The sequence below is a fragment of the Entelurus aequoreus genome, linkage group LG05 (assembly GCF_033978785.1).
Source record: "Entelurus aequoreus isolate RoL-2023_Sb linkage group LG05, RoL_Eaeq_v1.1, whole genome shotgun sequence".
Taxonomy (NCBI): Eukaryota; Metazoa; Chordata; class Actinopteri; order Syngnathiformes; family Syngnathidae; genus Entelurus; species Entelurus aequoreus.
In genome coordinates this window covers 11,347,933-11,364,044 of record NC_084735.1, presented here as the reverse complement: position 1 = coordinate 11,364,044, position 16,112 = coordinate 11,347,933, and the positions used below count along the sequence as shown (strand labels likewise).

General features: G+C 39.5%; 1 protein-coding gene across 2 annotated transcripts in view; it reads left to right on the top strand.

The window, feature by feature from the left end:
• Positions 1-1,157: 1,157 nt before the first annotated feature.
• Positions 1,158-16,112, top strand: part of cdc73 (cell division cycle 73, Paf1/RNA polymerase II complex component, homolog (S. cerevisiae)) — a 45,847-nt gene continuing 30,892 nt past the window's right edge. For both annotated transcript variants that reach the window (XM_062047084.1, XM_062047083.1), the window contains exons 1-7: positions 1,158-1,467; positions 3,173-3,278; positions 6,134-6,203; positions 6,293-6,355; positions 6,418-6,470; positions 9,437-9,525; positions 15,008-15,221. In XM_062047084.1, coding sequence (XP_061903068.1) covers positions 1,337-1,467; positions 3,173-3,278; positions 6,134-6,203; positions 6,293-6,355; positions 6,418-6,470; positions 9,437-9,525; positions 15,008-15,221 — 726 coding nt within the window. In that variant the 5' untranslated portion in view covers positions 1,158-1,336. The remainder of the gene's footprint in view (positions 1,468-3,172; positions 3,279-6,133; positions 6,204-6,292; positions 6,356-6,417; positions 6,471-9,436; positions 9,526-15,007; positions 15,222-16,112) is intronic.

Below are 16,112 nucleotides of genomic sequence, written 5' to 3'. Positions count from 1 at the left end.
CACGTGTTGATATAAGTGGGGTCCTTCCAAGTACATTACGTGCAGGCAGTCTGCGAGGACACATGTTGATACAAGTGGGGTCCTAGTTAGTACATTACGTGCAGGCAGTCTGCGAGGACACATGTTGACATAAGTGGGGTCCTAGTAAGTACATTACGTGCAAGCAGTCTGCGAGGACACATGTTGATATAAGTAGGGTCATTGGAGGTACATTACGTGCAGGCAGTTTGCGAGGACACATGTTGATATAAGTAGGGTCATAGGAGGTACATTACGTGCAGGCAGTTTGCGAGGACACATGTTGATATAAGTGGGGTCCTAGTAGGTACATTACGTGCAGGCAGTCTGCGAGGACACATGTTGATATTAAATGGGGTCCTTCCAAGTACATTACGTGCAGGCAGTCTGCGAGGACACATGTTGATATAACTGGGGTCCTAGGAGGTACATTACGTGCAGGCAGTCTACGAGGACACATTTTGATATAAGTGGGGGTCTGTCACGCCAAATTTCTTCCCTCTACAAAAACCTTCCCTCCCCCATTTACTTCCGTGGTCATGTTTCCTCTTACGTCATTGACAGCGATCGATAGCGTCCGTCGCTGGAAGGATACTTCGTCTTTGACAGCTGCTGGAATCTGAAGAAATCGATTATTGTTGGGTTTTTTTGTACAGGCGCGAAACAGGACAGTCGCGGGCAGGTTAAGGACCCCCTGCAACTTTGTGATTTTATTGGACGCAGCCTCAGAAGTAAATGGGGGAGGGAAGGTTTTTTTATTTTTTTATTTATAAATTTCAACATTTCAACAATCAAATAATTACAAAAGTAGTACAAAACAGTACAAAAGGAATACAAAGCAGCGCCAGGGGGTTATAAATTCAAAGTAACTAAAATAGAATGCAATTACGTGCAGGCAGTCTGCGAGGACACATGTTGATATAACTGGGGTCCTAGGAGGTACATTACGTGCAGGCAGTCTGCAAGGACACATGTTGATATAACTGGGGTCCTAGCAGGCACATTACGTGCAGGCAGTCTGCGAAGACACATGTTCATATAAGTGGGGTCATAGGAGGTACATTACGTGCAGGCAGTCTGTGAGGACACATGTTGATATAACTGGGGTCCTAGCAGGTACATTACGTGCAGGCAGTCTGCGAGGACACATGTTGATATAAGTGGGGTCCTAGGAGGTACATTACGTGCAGGCAGTCTGCGAGGACACATGTTGATATAAGTGGGGTCCTAGCAGGTACATTACGTGCAGGCAGTCTGCGAGGACACATGTTGATATAAGTGGGGTCCTAGTAAGTGTAGTCCCAGAAGAGGAGAGAAGATGGCGGACGTGCTGAGTGTTCTCCGCCAGTACAACATTCAGAAGAAAGAGATCGTCGCCAAAGGGGACGAGGTTATATTTGGAGAGTTCTCTTGGCCCAAGAATGTCAAGACCAACTATATCATCTGGGGGTAAGTCAGCGTTATTTATCACGACGACTGGAGTTTGCAGGCCTGCACCTTATGTTGTCGGCTATGGTCCCGACTAACTTATGGCTAGCAACACCATGCTAACATCAACACCGTGCTAACATCAACATTTTGCTAGCTACGGCATGGGTTAGGCATAGGTTAGGCATGGGTTAGGGTTTAGGCTACATTGACTTTTTGCCTTGACTCACATATGAAGTTGAAGTGCCATCCCATTCCTAACCCATAGGGTTCAATATGACGTTGCAGCTATTACAGCTGCAACTCTTCTGGGAAGGCTGTCCACAAGGTTGCAGAGTGTGTTTGTAGCAATTTTCCACCATTCTTCCAAAAGCGTATTGGTGAGGTCACACGCTGATGTTGGTGGAGAAGGCCTGGCTCTCAGTCTCCCTTCTAATTCATCCCAAAGGTGTTCTATCGGGTTCAGGTCAGGACTCTGTGCAGGCCAGTCAAGTTCATCCACACCAGACTCTGTCATCCATGTCTTTGTGGACCTTGCTTTGTGCACTGGTGCACAGTCATGTTGGAAGAGGAAGGGGCCCGCTACAAACTGTTCCCACAAGGTTGGGAGCATGGAATTGTTAAAAATGTTTAGGTACCCTGGAGCATTCAAAGTTCCTTTCACTGGAACTAACTCCTGAAAAACAACCCCACACCATAATTCCTCCTCCACCAAATTTTCACACTGGGCACAATGCAGTCCAAAATGTAGCGTTGTCCTGGAAACCTCCAAACCCAGACTGGTCCATCAGATGGTAATGTGTGATCCATCAGTCCAGAGAAGGCATCTCCACCGCTCTAGAGTCCAGTGGTGATGTCCTTTACACCAGTGGTCCCCAACCTTTTTGTACTTGCAGACCGGTCAACGCTTGAAAATTTGTCCCACGGACCGGGGGAGGGGGGGGGGGGGGTTTAGTAAAAAAAAATATTTTTTAATTTTTTTTTGTTTTTGTCATAAAGAAATACAATCATGTGTGCTTACGGACTGTATCCCTGCAGACTGTATTGATTTATATTGATATATAATGTATATATTGTGTTTTTATGTTGATGTAATAAAATAAAAATAAAAAAATATATATATATATTTATTTATTTTTTTAATTTCTTGTGCGCCCGGTGGTTGGGGACCACTGCTTTACACCACTGCATCCCACGCTTTGCATTGGACTTGGTGATGTATGACTTAGATACAGCTGCTCGGCCATGGAAAGCCATTCCATGAAGCTCTCTGCGTACTGTACGTGGGCTAATTGGAAGGTGACATGAAGTTTGGAGCTCTGTAGCAAGTGACTGTGCAGAAAGTCTCTGCACTATGCTGACCTCTCTGTCAGTTTACCTGGCCTACCACTTGCTGGCTGAGTTGCTGTTGTTCCCAAACTCTTCACTTTTCTTAGAATAAAGTTGACTTTGGATTATTTAGGAGCCAGGACTGGATTTGTTGCACAGGTGGCATCCTATGACAGTTCCATGCTGGAAATCACTGAGAGCGGCCCATTCCTTCACACACGTCTGTAGGAACAGTCTCCATGCCTAAGTGCTTGATTTGATACACCTGTGATTAGCGATTGTCATCATTGGGAGGGGTGGACAAATACTTTTGGCAATATAGTGTACGTATGTAGGTGAGACTATTGAAGGGTGTGACAGAGCTAATATGTGCCTCACCTTGTCTCCATCCCTCCAGGACTGGTAAAGAGGGCCACCCCAAAGAGTACTACACATTGGACTCCATTTTGTTCCTGCTCAACAACGTGCACCTTCCACATTCGTCCTACGTGCGCAGAGCAGCAGTAAGTGTTGGACTAGCTCTATAGTGCCTACATCAAAGGACAGTAGAACAATGAAAAGATTGGATACTTTATATGAAGTTGGACACTTTTAATGATGAGGACGTTACAAGTCACAACAGGACAATATCATAAATGACAACACAACAACTTTCCGCTACAGCACATTTGCAAAAGCCGCTACATGATATAAAGCAGAGGTCACCAACCTTTTTGAAACCAAGAGCTACTTCTTGGGTACTGATTAATGCGAAAGGCTACTAGTTTGATACACATTTAAATAAATTGCCAGAAATAGCCAATTTGCTCAATTTACCTTTAACGTTATTATTAATAATTAATGATATTTACACTTAATTGAACGGTTTAAAAGAGGAGAAAACACGAAAAAAATTCCATTTCGACTCTTTAAAATTCAAAATTCAACCGAAAAAAAGAAGAGAAAAACTTAAAAAAAGAATTTATGGAACATCATTAGTAATTTTTCCTGATTAAGATTAATTTTAGAATTTTGGTGACATGTTTTAAATAGGTTAAAATCCAATCTGCACTTTGTTAGAATATATAACAAATTGGACCGAGCTATATTTCTAACAAAGACAAATCATTATTTATTCTACATTTTCCAGAACAAGAATTTTAAAAGAAATTCAAAAGACTTTGAAATAAGATTTAAATTTGATTCTACAGATTTTCTAGATTTGACAGAATAATTTTTTTGAATTTTAATCATAATAAGTTTGAAGACATATTTCATAAATATTCTTCGTCGAAAAAACAGAAGCTAAAATGAAGAATTAAATTAAAATGTATTTATTATTCTTTACAATAATAAAAAAAAAAATACTTGAACATTGATTTAAATTGTCAGGAAAGAAGAGGAAGGAATTTAAAAAGTAAAAAGGCATATGTGTTTAAAAATCCTAAAATCATTTTTAAGGTTGTATTTTTTTCTCTAAAATTGTCTTTCTGAAAGTTATAAGAAGCAAAGTAAAAAAAATTAATGAATTTATTTAAACAAGTGAAGACCAAGTCTTTCAAATATTTTCTTGGATTTTCAAATTCTATTTGAGTTTTGTCTCTCTTAGAATTAAAAATGTCGGGCAAAGCGAGACCAGCTTGCTAGTAAATAAATACAATTTAAAAAATAGAGGCAGCTCACTGGTAAGTGCTGCTATTTGAGCTATTTTTAGAACAGGCCAGCGGGCTACTCATCTGGGGCCGTACTTATCAAGCTTCTTAGAGTGCCATTTTACACTTAAGTCCTGAGAATTTGCGAAATTTAGTCCTACTCTCAAACTTAAGAATAAAAGCTTTTTATCAACGTTCTTAAGTCTAAGAATCACTCCTACTCTCCACGATATTTAAGAGACCTTCAGAGGTGTCTTAAGTGGTTAGGAGTTGCCAGCAGGGGATGGCACTGAGGCGAGAGAGACGTGCGCGAACGTTCAGGGAACGGAACAATGTTTTTTTTTTTTTTGATGACGAGCAGCTGATCAAACGGTATCGTTTAGACAGAGCGGATATTATTTTTGTCACAGATTTAATACTTTTCGATTCCTTGTTGATTTCTGCATGTCTGCAGTGGGCTAGTATATATAGAGCCACCCACACCAGTTTCAAATTAGTTGCCTAATTAATGAATTGGAAAGAAAATGTTATGACAGTAGCGTATGTGTGTGGCCGTGAGGTGAGTGACGTCAGTGAGTGTGTGGGCGATAGAAGAGAGGGAGCGGTAGCGTGAGTGCCGGCAGGGACTAGTTTGTTTTGTATTATTTTGTAGTTTATTGTCAAAATATACACTCCCATTGTCCACTTAAATATTTCCAAGATATTTCTTTATTCTTAGACAACGGATTCCCTTCCGTGATTGGTCATTTCTATGGACACAGAAATGACGTCACCTAAAATTCCGTTTACGGCACATAGTAATGTCGTAATTCAGCTCTGAGTGTGACACTTAAGATTCAGTCCTACACTTCGCTGAAAGTGTGAGTAAGATGCTTGATAACTAACTTTTAAGTGCAGCTTTCAGCGAAGAATTTATTTACTCTTAAGTCAACTCTTAGCAGACTTCTTAGGAGTAATTCTAAGAAGCTTGATAAGTACGGCCCCAGATGTTTGATGAAGCTCTGTGTCTATCTACCACCACTACTGTTTTCTGTTTATTTGTTACTGACTGTGGCAGGACACCTCTGCCTCTGTTTCACTTTATGTTGCTGGTAAATAATATGGTTGTAGTAGTAGGCTAAAGTTAAAGTATTTAGTATGCACTAATTAAAGGGGCAGAGCTTTATGAGACATTTTAGCTTTTATATTTTATAAGATGTATATTTTGTAAGAACCACAATTCATAAATATATTTCAGTGAATAACTTATTGTTCAAATCTGTATATAAATATGTACATAAAGTGTTGTAATTATATTGTAAAATGGATGGATGGATGGATGTTTAAAACAAAACTGTTATTATTAATTAGTAAGTATACATTTTTTGAGCATTTTTAGAGAAAATCATATTGTAGTAAATTATGTAAATTACTCAAAGATGTCATGGTGACCACGCATATAGCCACGCCCATAGCCACGCCCCTGCCGCCACAGGTATCTTGGCAGTTTATGGGAAACACTGACTTGTATTGAAAATGAGATCAGAATGTGTTTCCTCCTGTTAACTCAACTTCAAGTGTCACAAATAAGATGTGATTGCAACACAAAGAGGTTCATTAGATCTTCCATAAATGAGGCAATTGATTATTTTTATAGCCAGACCGGTCTTATCTTTGAAACAAACCACAGATTGACACTTTTTTGTTCCAGTTGATATTCCCTTTTCTACTCTTTTGTTATTTCCCAGACAGAAAACATCCCTGTTGTTCGGAGACCTGACAGAAAGGGCTTGCTGTCCTACCTCAATGGCGAGAGCTGTGAGTAGCACAAACAGGATGTCTTCATGACCCTTTTCAGCCGTTTAGGAATCCAACTTGATCTTTCCCTCAATGTTGTGTGTTGCCAGCGACATCCACCAGTATCGACAGGAGTGCACCTATAGAAATAGGCCTGCAAAGACCCACACAAGGTAGGTGTCATTTCAACCTGGTCACCTCACGTCTTGACACTCTTTTCATCTGCTAACTTTAGTCAAAAGAGCGGCTGATGAAGTGTCTTCGGAAGCCAAAAAACCAAGGATTGAGGTGAATATAGACGTGTTGGACCAATGCCTTTAGCCTCTTGAGGCCCACGCTGTTTGTTTACATGCTTTTTTTTTTAATTTCTCTTTGCTATTTGGGCTTATTGCAATCATCTTTTCATATGATGTACTTAGTCCATAAGTACACAAACGTGTACTTCATGTTTAGTGACATGCTAATTCTTATTTTTACACTTTTTTTTCCCAAATTCCATTGTATGTTATACTCTTCTGACACCACCAGATGGCAGTATAAGTGTCCACACAAGCGGCCATAAGACCCCAATTCAGTGGTGTACACCATTTTGGAAATAAGAGCTAAAAGGTGCTGTCCACGCATGTGGCCACTAGGCCTTTAGAGCAGTGTTTTTCAACCTTTTTTTAGCCAAGGCACATTTTGTTCATAAAATAGAATACGATGGCACACCACCGGCAGAAAAGGTTAAAAAATGAAACTCCACCTGGTTGTCATGCCTTATTTTGAGTTTGTTGTTGTTTCCTGTGTATAGTGCTTTAGTTTCTGTCTTGCGCTGTTAATTTGGTGACCCTTCCTGTTTTGTTGGTGTTCTCCTGTAGCAGCGTCACGCCTTCCTTTGAGTTCCAATGCCCGCACCTGCTTTGTTTTGGCAATCAAGACTATTTAAGTTGTGCGTACTCTATCCTTCTTTGTGGGGACACTGTTGATTGTCATGTCATGTACGGACGTACTTTGTGGACGCCGTCTCCGCTCCACACGCTGTAAGTTTTTGCTGTCGTCCAGCATTCTGTTTTTGTTTACTTTGTAGCCAGTTCAGTTTTACTTTTGTTTTGCATAGCCATCCCTATGCTTCAGTGCCTTTTGTTCATTTTTGGTTTAAGCATTACATACCTTTTACATACCAAAAAAGGTTGAAAAACACTGCACTAGACCAGGGGTCGGCAACCCAAAATGTTGAAAGAGCCATATTGGACCAAAAATACAAAAACAAATCTGTCTGGAGCCGCAAAAAATTAAAAGCCATATTACATACAGATAGTGTGTCATGAGATATAAATTGAATTAAGAGGACTTAAAGTAAACTAAATTACCTCAAATATACCTACAGATGAGGCATGATGATGCAATATATACATATAGCTAGCCTAAATAGCATGTTAGCATCGATTAGCTTGCAGTCATGCAGTGACCAAATATGTCTGATTAGCACTCCACACAAGTCAATAACATCAACAAAACTCACCTTAGTGCATTCATGCACAACGTTTAAAGTTTGGTGGACAAAATGAGACAGAAAAAGAAGTGGCATAAAACACGTCCTAGAAAGTCGGAGAAAGTTATACATGTAAACAAACTAAGGTGAGTTCAAGGACCGCCAAAATTAGTAGGACAAAACGGCGCTCGCCAAATACTCGAATCAGTGAAGCATGTTTAATACAAACAGTGTGCTTTATAACAATTAGGGAGGTTTGTGTCATGTTTGTCCTACAGAAACCATATTAAAACAAAAAATATATTTTTTTCCCCTCATCTTTTTCCATTTTTCATACATTTATGAAAAAGCTCCAGAGAGCCACGAGGGCGGCGCTAAAGAGCCGCATGCGGCTCTAGAGCCGCGGGTTGCCGACCCCCTGCACTAGACAATGGCACATTATTATAATTATTGATTTGCAAAAAATATTTTTTGGCCCAATTAGGTGAAGTTGCATAATTTCCCACGGCACACCAGACAATATCTCACGGCACACTAGTGTGCCGCGGCACAGTGGTTGAAAAACACTGCGCTAATTTAGTAGAGGTCCTAGCTCAACTTGCCATATCTGACCTCATGCTCTTTAGCTCACACAGGGGTTGTGCGCTACACCGCTATTAGCATAGTACCGCGATACTAATGAATCATATTCAGTACTATACCGCCTTTAGTTACTCTTTTAGTAGTGAGTAAACAAACAGACTCCTAATTAGTCGTATGCAGTAACATATTGTGTCATTTATACACCTATTATTTTGTACACATTATGAGGGACAAACTGTAAAAATTGATTATTCATCTACTTGTTCATTTACTGTTAATATCTGCTTATTTTCTGTTTTAACATGTTCTATCTACACTTCTGTTCAAATGTAATAATCACTTATTCTTCTCTTCTTTGATACTATTGGTCATATTCACAGTCCTCATGTGTCCAGGGACATATTTACCGACTTTATAAACATCATATGAATTTTAAATAAACGAAAGAAAAAAAATATTGACGTAATCATAGAAGTATTGATTAGATATGTGCCTGTACTTGGTATCATTACAGTGGATGTCAGGTGTAGATCCACCCATGGCATTTGTTTACATTGTGACGGTGGTGAGCTATTGTATCCTCCTACGGTGTGTAGTGAAGCATGTTTAGCTATTCCTCCTCCTCCAGTGATAATGCTACTTGAAAGAAACTCACTTTACTTGTCGCCATGGAGATGAGGATTAGTGATTTAGAAGTAGCTAAAACTAGCTAGCCATGTGTTAAAGCAGCTCTTCCTGAGGATGTTTCAGTGATATAACTTAACCTTTATCTTGACTTTTTACACCAAAATGCGTCCATTCTCCCTTTTCTGTCTACACACTGTGTCTGCTTGTCAGTACTCTGTGTGTGTGCGTTAAAGAAATAAACAATGGGGAAACGGTACTTTTCAAACAGAGTATAGTACAGTTTTTGGTTGATTAGTACCGCAATACTATGCTCGTACAACCCTAGTGTAATGTTACAGTGGACACAAATCTAAATATACTTGAATAAAACCTCTGCCTAGTTTTGATGAATACTTAGACCTACTGTGCTACTGAATTGTAATGTAGAGCCAGGTGGTAGTTATGAGAACCTGTGGTTTATTGTCATTGTGGCCATGAAGGCATCTACAGCACAGTTGCTGAGTCCAAGACACATTTCTCTCCGTGGGACAATAATGTCATTTCCATGGAAATGTTGTGTTGTAACCTTCAGGATGAGGAGCGAGTGCGTCTGGACAAAGAGCGTCTGGCTGCTCGTCTGGAGGGCCACAAGGAGGGCATCGTACAGACGGACCAGATCAGGTAGACTGTCAAGTACCCCCACACTCAAGCACCATAGCAGACTTGGGTCTTGTCTACACAGAAACATCTTAGTTCTTTAATGTTGTCAGTCAAGTATTTAGCAACATTTTCCTCCACACCAACACCCTTTAGTATAACAAGGTTCACATTTGGTTGGTTGGACACCAGGCTGATTAGGTCATTGGGGGGGTCATTCTTCAGCAGTGTGAGCAGTTGACCACATGTTGAGATCAGCATTTTACAGCACTCTCATGTAAACTGACTTTTGATAACATGTGTTTACTATTTAGAATGCAGTAGAACAGTGTTTTTCAACCTTTTTTGAGCCAAGGCACATTTTTTTCATAAAAAAAATACGGAGGCACACCACTAGCAGAAAAAGTTAAAAAAAATGAAACCACCAGGTTGTCTTGCCTTATTTTGAGTTTGTTGTCGTTTCCTGTGTGTAGTGCTTTACTTCCTGTCTTGCGCTGTTATTTTGGTGACCTTTCCTGTTTGGTTCTCCTGTAGCAGCTTCACGCCTTCCTTTGAGTGCTATTGCCCGCACCTGCTTTGTTTTGGCAATCAAGACTATTTAAGTTGTGCGTACGCTATCCTTCTTTGTGGGGACATTGTTGATTGTCATGTCATGTACGGGATGTGCTTTGTGGACGCCGTCTTTGCGCCACACACTGTAAGTTTTTGCTGTCGTCCAGCATTCTGTTTTTGTTGACTTTGTAGCCAGTTCAGTTTTACTTTTGTTTTACATAGCCATCCCTAAGCTTCAGTGCCTTTTCCTATTTTTGGTTTAAGCTTTACATATCTTTATACCTGCATGCTGTCTCGTGCTGTGCTCTGCATATTGGGATCACGTCAAACCATCCTTGACGGGTTCCCACTTCTACAAAGCAATGAACTACCTGCTGCCACCTACTGGTATGGAGCATTACAAGATTACCCTGCCAAGCTCTACACAGCACAGGCACTAGACAACGGCACATTATTATGATTATTGATTTGCAAAAAATATTTTTTGGACCAATTAGGTGAAGTTGCATAATTTCCCACGGCACACCAGACAATATCTCACGGCACACTAGTGTGCCGCGGCACAGTGGTTGAAAATCACTGCAGTAGAAAACCAAACACATACAGTATGTGTTCTTGTCTTGTGAATGATAAACATTCCAAAAAGAGAGCAGTTCCCTTTTAGGTAATAGTATTTGTATCCCTGGTCAGACAACTTCAAGGTGCATTCAAGGTTTCTACATAGAAAACAATGTTTTTGGGGGTAATTCATTGTTGCAATCTTGGCTGGGCGTTATGGAGCACAACTGATATTTCCACTCCAGTAGATCTGTCATCTTAAACAAAACCTGCAGTTAGCTGCTGAATGTTGTCTAAGTTGAGTAGGACTGCAACTGACCACTATTTACATAGTCAACCACTATTTGAACCCTTAGTCCATTATTCCAATTATAAACACATTTACTACTTTTTAGGACTTTGAAATACAGCTGAAGTTATTTGAAGCACCAAAGATGAGTCATTCATTGATAAATATGTATTTATACTAGGGCTGCAACTAATGATTAATTTGATAATCGATTAATCTGTCGATTATTACTTCGATTAATCGATTAATAATCGGATAAAAGAGACAAACTACATTTCTATCCTTTCCAGTATTTTATTTAAAAAAAAAACAGCATACTGGCACCATACTTATTTTGATTATTATTTCTCAGCTGTTTGTAAATGTTGCAGTTTATAAATAAAGATTTATTTAAAAAAAAAAATATATATATATATATATATATATATATATATATATATATATATATATATATATATATATATATATATATATATTTTAAAAGCCTCTGCGCATGCGCATAACATAGATCCAACGAATCGTTGACTAAATTAATTGACAACTATTTTTATAATCGATTTTAATCGATTAGTTGTTGCAGCCCTCATTTATACTGTAACTGTGCTGCTCACTGATTGATAAATATTAGGGCTGGGAATCTTTGGGTGTCCCACGATTCGATTCAAAATCGATTCTTGGGGTCACGATTCGATTCAGAATCGATTTTTTTTTTTTCAATTCAACACGATTCTCGATTCAAAAACGATTTTTTTTTTTTTTTTTAAATGAAAACAATACACAACAATACCATAATAATGCAATACAATTTCAAAACAAAACCCGACCCAGCAACATTCAGAATAGCAATAAACAGAGCAATTGAGGACACACAAACATGACACGGAACAATCTAAAAGTAGTGAGACAAAAATGAATATTATCAACAACAGTATCAATATTAGTAACAATTTCAACATAGCAGTGATTAAAAATCCCTCATTGACATTATCATTACAAACATTAATTTAAAAAAAAAAAAATACAAAAAATGAACAATAGTGTCACAGTGGCTTACACTTGCATCGCATCTCATAAACTAAATGTCTAATGATAATGTCAATGAGGGATTTTTAATCACTGCTATGTTGAAATTGTAACTAATATTGATACTGTTGTTGATAATATTCATTTTTGTTTCACTACTTTTGGTTTGTTCTGTGTCGTGTTTGTGTCTCCTCTCAATTGCTCTGTTTATTGCACTTCTGAGTGTTGCTGGCTCGGGTTTGGTTTTGGAATTGGATTGCATTGTTATGGTATTGCTGTGTATTGTTTTGTTGGATTGATTAATTTAAAAAATAAAAATAAAAAAAATTAATTAAAAAAAATCGATTTTTTTAAAAATGAGAATCGATTCTGAATCGCACAACGTGAGAATCGCGATTCGAATTCGAATCGATTTTTTCCCACACCCCTAATAAATATGTATTTATACTGTAACTGTGCTGCTCACTCATTGATAAATATGTATTTATACTGTAACTGTGCTGCTCACTCATTGATAAATATGTATTTATGCTGTAACTGTGCTGCTCACTCATTGATAGATATTTATACTGTAACTGTGCTGCTCACTCAGCTGTTGCATGAATATTACATGTCAATTTAAAAGAAAGGAAAAGGCAAAGTGCCAAAAACAAATGATCATTTTGTAATGTTTAAAAGCAGCACACTGGTATATTGACTATTGATTAGTTTTAGCACTCTAATGAAGTCAATGTATATAGAATTGTATCGTTGATTCATTTTGAACATGTTAGCTAGCTATTAGGTCAGGGGTGTCAAACATGCGGTCTGCGGGCGGGCTCAGGCCCGCAAACCGGTTTGATGCAGCCTTCGAGAGGAGTTTCAGGCATGGGATTTTTCCATCTATAGCTGGAAATCCGTCTTTTTTAGCTCTGTAAAAATATAAAATATTTTCAGTTTTTCTTCGTTTTTTTCCAACCTACAATGTGTGTTAAAATCTTGATCCGTCTCTTTGCCATACCCGCCAACAACTACGGTTTTCAGTGGTGATGAAAACTACGGTTTTCCATTAGAAATTACGAAGTTAAAAATGGAAGCTTGGCCCCAGACCCCCGGCTTATTTTCACTCTTTTTCATGAAGTTCAAATCACATGCCTGGAGTTTGCAAAGTGTAAAAATGAGCTGCATTTTTTAAATGAAAGAAACTGCAGTTGTCAATGTGTCCACTGGATGTCGCAATAGTCATTCAAATAAGTGTTTTTTTTACGGGGCGAGCAAGTATACTATGGAAGAGTATACTAAAGGAGGGCTGTGACTCCTCTCCCTGGACTTGAAATACTGCAAGAGACCCTGCACATTGATAAATGATTGTCTTTTGTGATTTACTGGAATAGTGTCAGTCTTTGACCTTGTTATTGTTCACACATTGCACAGCTTGTATTTGCCGATCAATACACAGTGATGCCAAGAGTACTCTTGAATAGTTTCTACCTCCGTTTGTTGACTGGGCACAGGATTCATATGTGGAAATGACAACGGAGATAGTTGATACATAGAAGAGTTTGTATTTCTGCTTTATCATAGATGGGCTGTGACTTAAAGTTGATACACAGAGATGAAGTCTAAGTTCATGGTGTTTCTGAAACTGCTCCACTTTTTTCCTCACAATTGTCAACTACCTTGAAGTGTTTTGTCAGGAGGATTATTTGTGACGTGTATATTTTCACAATGGGCTTGTTCTATTTTCGGGTCGAAGTCAAACAAAGAAAACAATCTGAAGTTGTTGTAGTTGTATTTTAAAATGATCATGCCATGATTGTACACGTCCGGCCCACGTGGTGGTAGATTTTCCTCCAAGCGGCCATTGTGTGTCAGAGAAGCCTAGGTAAACACGCCAGGTTGAAGCCTAGAAAATGCCCTGTGCGGCGCAGAGAAGAGCAAACGGCCGTAACAACCGGTATGGCGGTATTGTCTCAAATATGTACCTAGTAACTGTAATACCTGTACATCATCCAGCCCTACCACAGATTCATCGAAAACATAATTGATCGATTCAAGAAAACGAAAAATAGGTGCAGTCCGAGTCTCCTTAGTCTGGAGCCCCAAATATAATAATGAACAATTGTAATTCAAATCCGCATTCCTCTCCTGTGGCTGGGAGGTGATGTAAAGGTGTGTTCCATTTGTACTGGGAAGTGGGGATTTAAGAGTTGCTACTGCGAAGTTGGTAGAGTGGCCGTGCCAGCAATCGGAGGGTTGCTGGTTACTGGGGTTCAATCCCCACCTTCTACCATCCTAGTCACGTCCGTTGTGTCCTTGGGCAAGACACTTCACCCTTGCTCCTGATGGCTGCTGGTTAGCGCCTTGCATGGCAGCTCCCGCCATCAGTGTGTGAATGTGTGAGTGAATGTGGAAATAGTGTCAAAGCGCTTTGAGTACCTTGAAGGTAGAAAAGCGCTATACAAGTATAACCCATTTATCATTTACTCAGCAATTTCCACTGGAATGCCCCTCGATGGTGGATTTGCATTCTCACCACCCATAAGTTGGCTTCAAAGATGTCTGCTCTGAATGTTAACAATAAGCTTCTATAATATCCGTTATTAGGACTTCTGATTAGTTTTTGTTGGTACTGTCGTGTAAACACCGTATTTTTGTCATGGCCAGCAATAGCATGGGTTTCCTCTTCATCCAGAAAGAGTGCATCTTCTCCAATATATTCAGACAAGGCGACCCCAAGAATAGCTTTGGCCCTCTTAAGTTCCGACCTCGTATCTGGAACACTTACAACTGGGCTGTGACGTCATTGCGTGCTAGGACTTCTGAGGTAAATGGAACGCGCCATTATTCTATGTGACGGTCTGTGTAAACCTTTGGTTTGAACGTATGAACACAATGAAGAATTTTGTGCAGATTCCAAGTCATGAGTGAGAATCCCTTGTTTGAGAGAGTGGTTAAGACTAAGACCAAAATCTGAACAGCATGTTTTTCGCCGTAGACTGACTTAAAAAGGAGGTAATGTTATGCTTGATGGTTGGGCAGACACTCCAGGGACCCAAATAGGTTCTATCAGCAATGCCAACTGTCTGCTTCCTGCCCCTGCAGATCTCTGTCTGAGGCCATGTCCGTGGAGAAGATTGCTGCCATCAAAGCCAAGATTATGGCCAAGAAACGCTCCACCATCAAAACCGACTTGGATGATGACATAACTGTGAAACAGAGAAGCTTTGTGGATGCTGAAGTGGACGTGACCAGAGACATTGTCAGCCGGGAGAGAGTATGGAGGACCAGGACAACCATTCTCCAGAGCACTGGAAAGGTTAGTCCACTTGACCTTGACTCTTCTTACCTGATTGTACCTGTATTCTGGAGCCCCATAAGTCTTGAAAATGGTGGAAATATTTCTAAAACAATCTTGCTTTCCTTCATACTAAACGAGCCGTTTGGAATTGTCCTGTGATGTTAGCCATTATCTCCATACATGCTAGAAAAGCTTTGGATGCCTCTGTTCACGTCGCTCTAGCAACTTGAAGGTTCCAGGTTCCATTCTCCTTTCCACCCACCTAGTCACTGCTGTTGTGTTATTGGGCAAGACACTGGACCCACCTTAAGTGGGCAATATTGGACATACAAGTGAAACGCCAACAATTATAATATGGTGCAAAAATGTGTTTACACCAGCAATTAGATTGACAAGTTGAAAGTCATTTATGACACGGGCTAATCACACGCAACTCCATTTATTTCAAGACTTCCTTTGATATAATGTTCATGATTATGGCTTACCGCCTATGAAAACCTTGAATTGAACATTTCAGAATAATTTGGGTTATCGAAGACCATGTTTTACCCTTTCGGGGTAGCAGGGAGGCTGGAGCCTATCCCAGCTGCACTCAGGTGGAACCACGATCATCAAAAATATAGCCAATGAAATCTTGACATGTTTCACATTTGAAGTTAAATTGCTGAAATGAATGGACTTTTACACAATATTTAAATTTTCCGTTATTATTCGGCACAACCTGCACAAACAAAGCAGAGTCAAGCTATATGGTATGCTACATTAGCTTCAAAATGGCAGCAGGACAAAGCAGCAAAAAAAGCTAAAGTTGGTCCGTGTTGGAACATTTCAGGTACTTAAAAATGACCAGAGTCATTTTAGATGATGGCTCATCCATTTGCAAAGCCTGCCAAAAGAAATGTGCAGGCT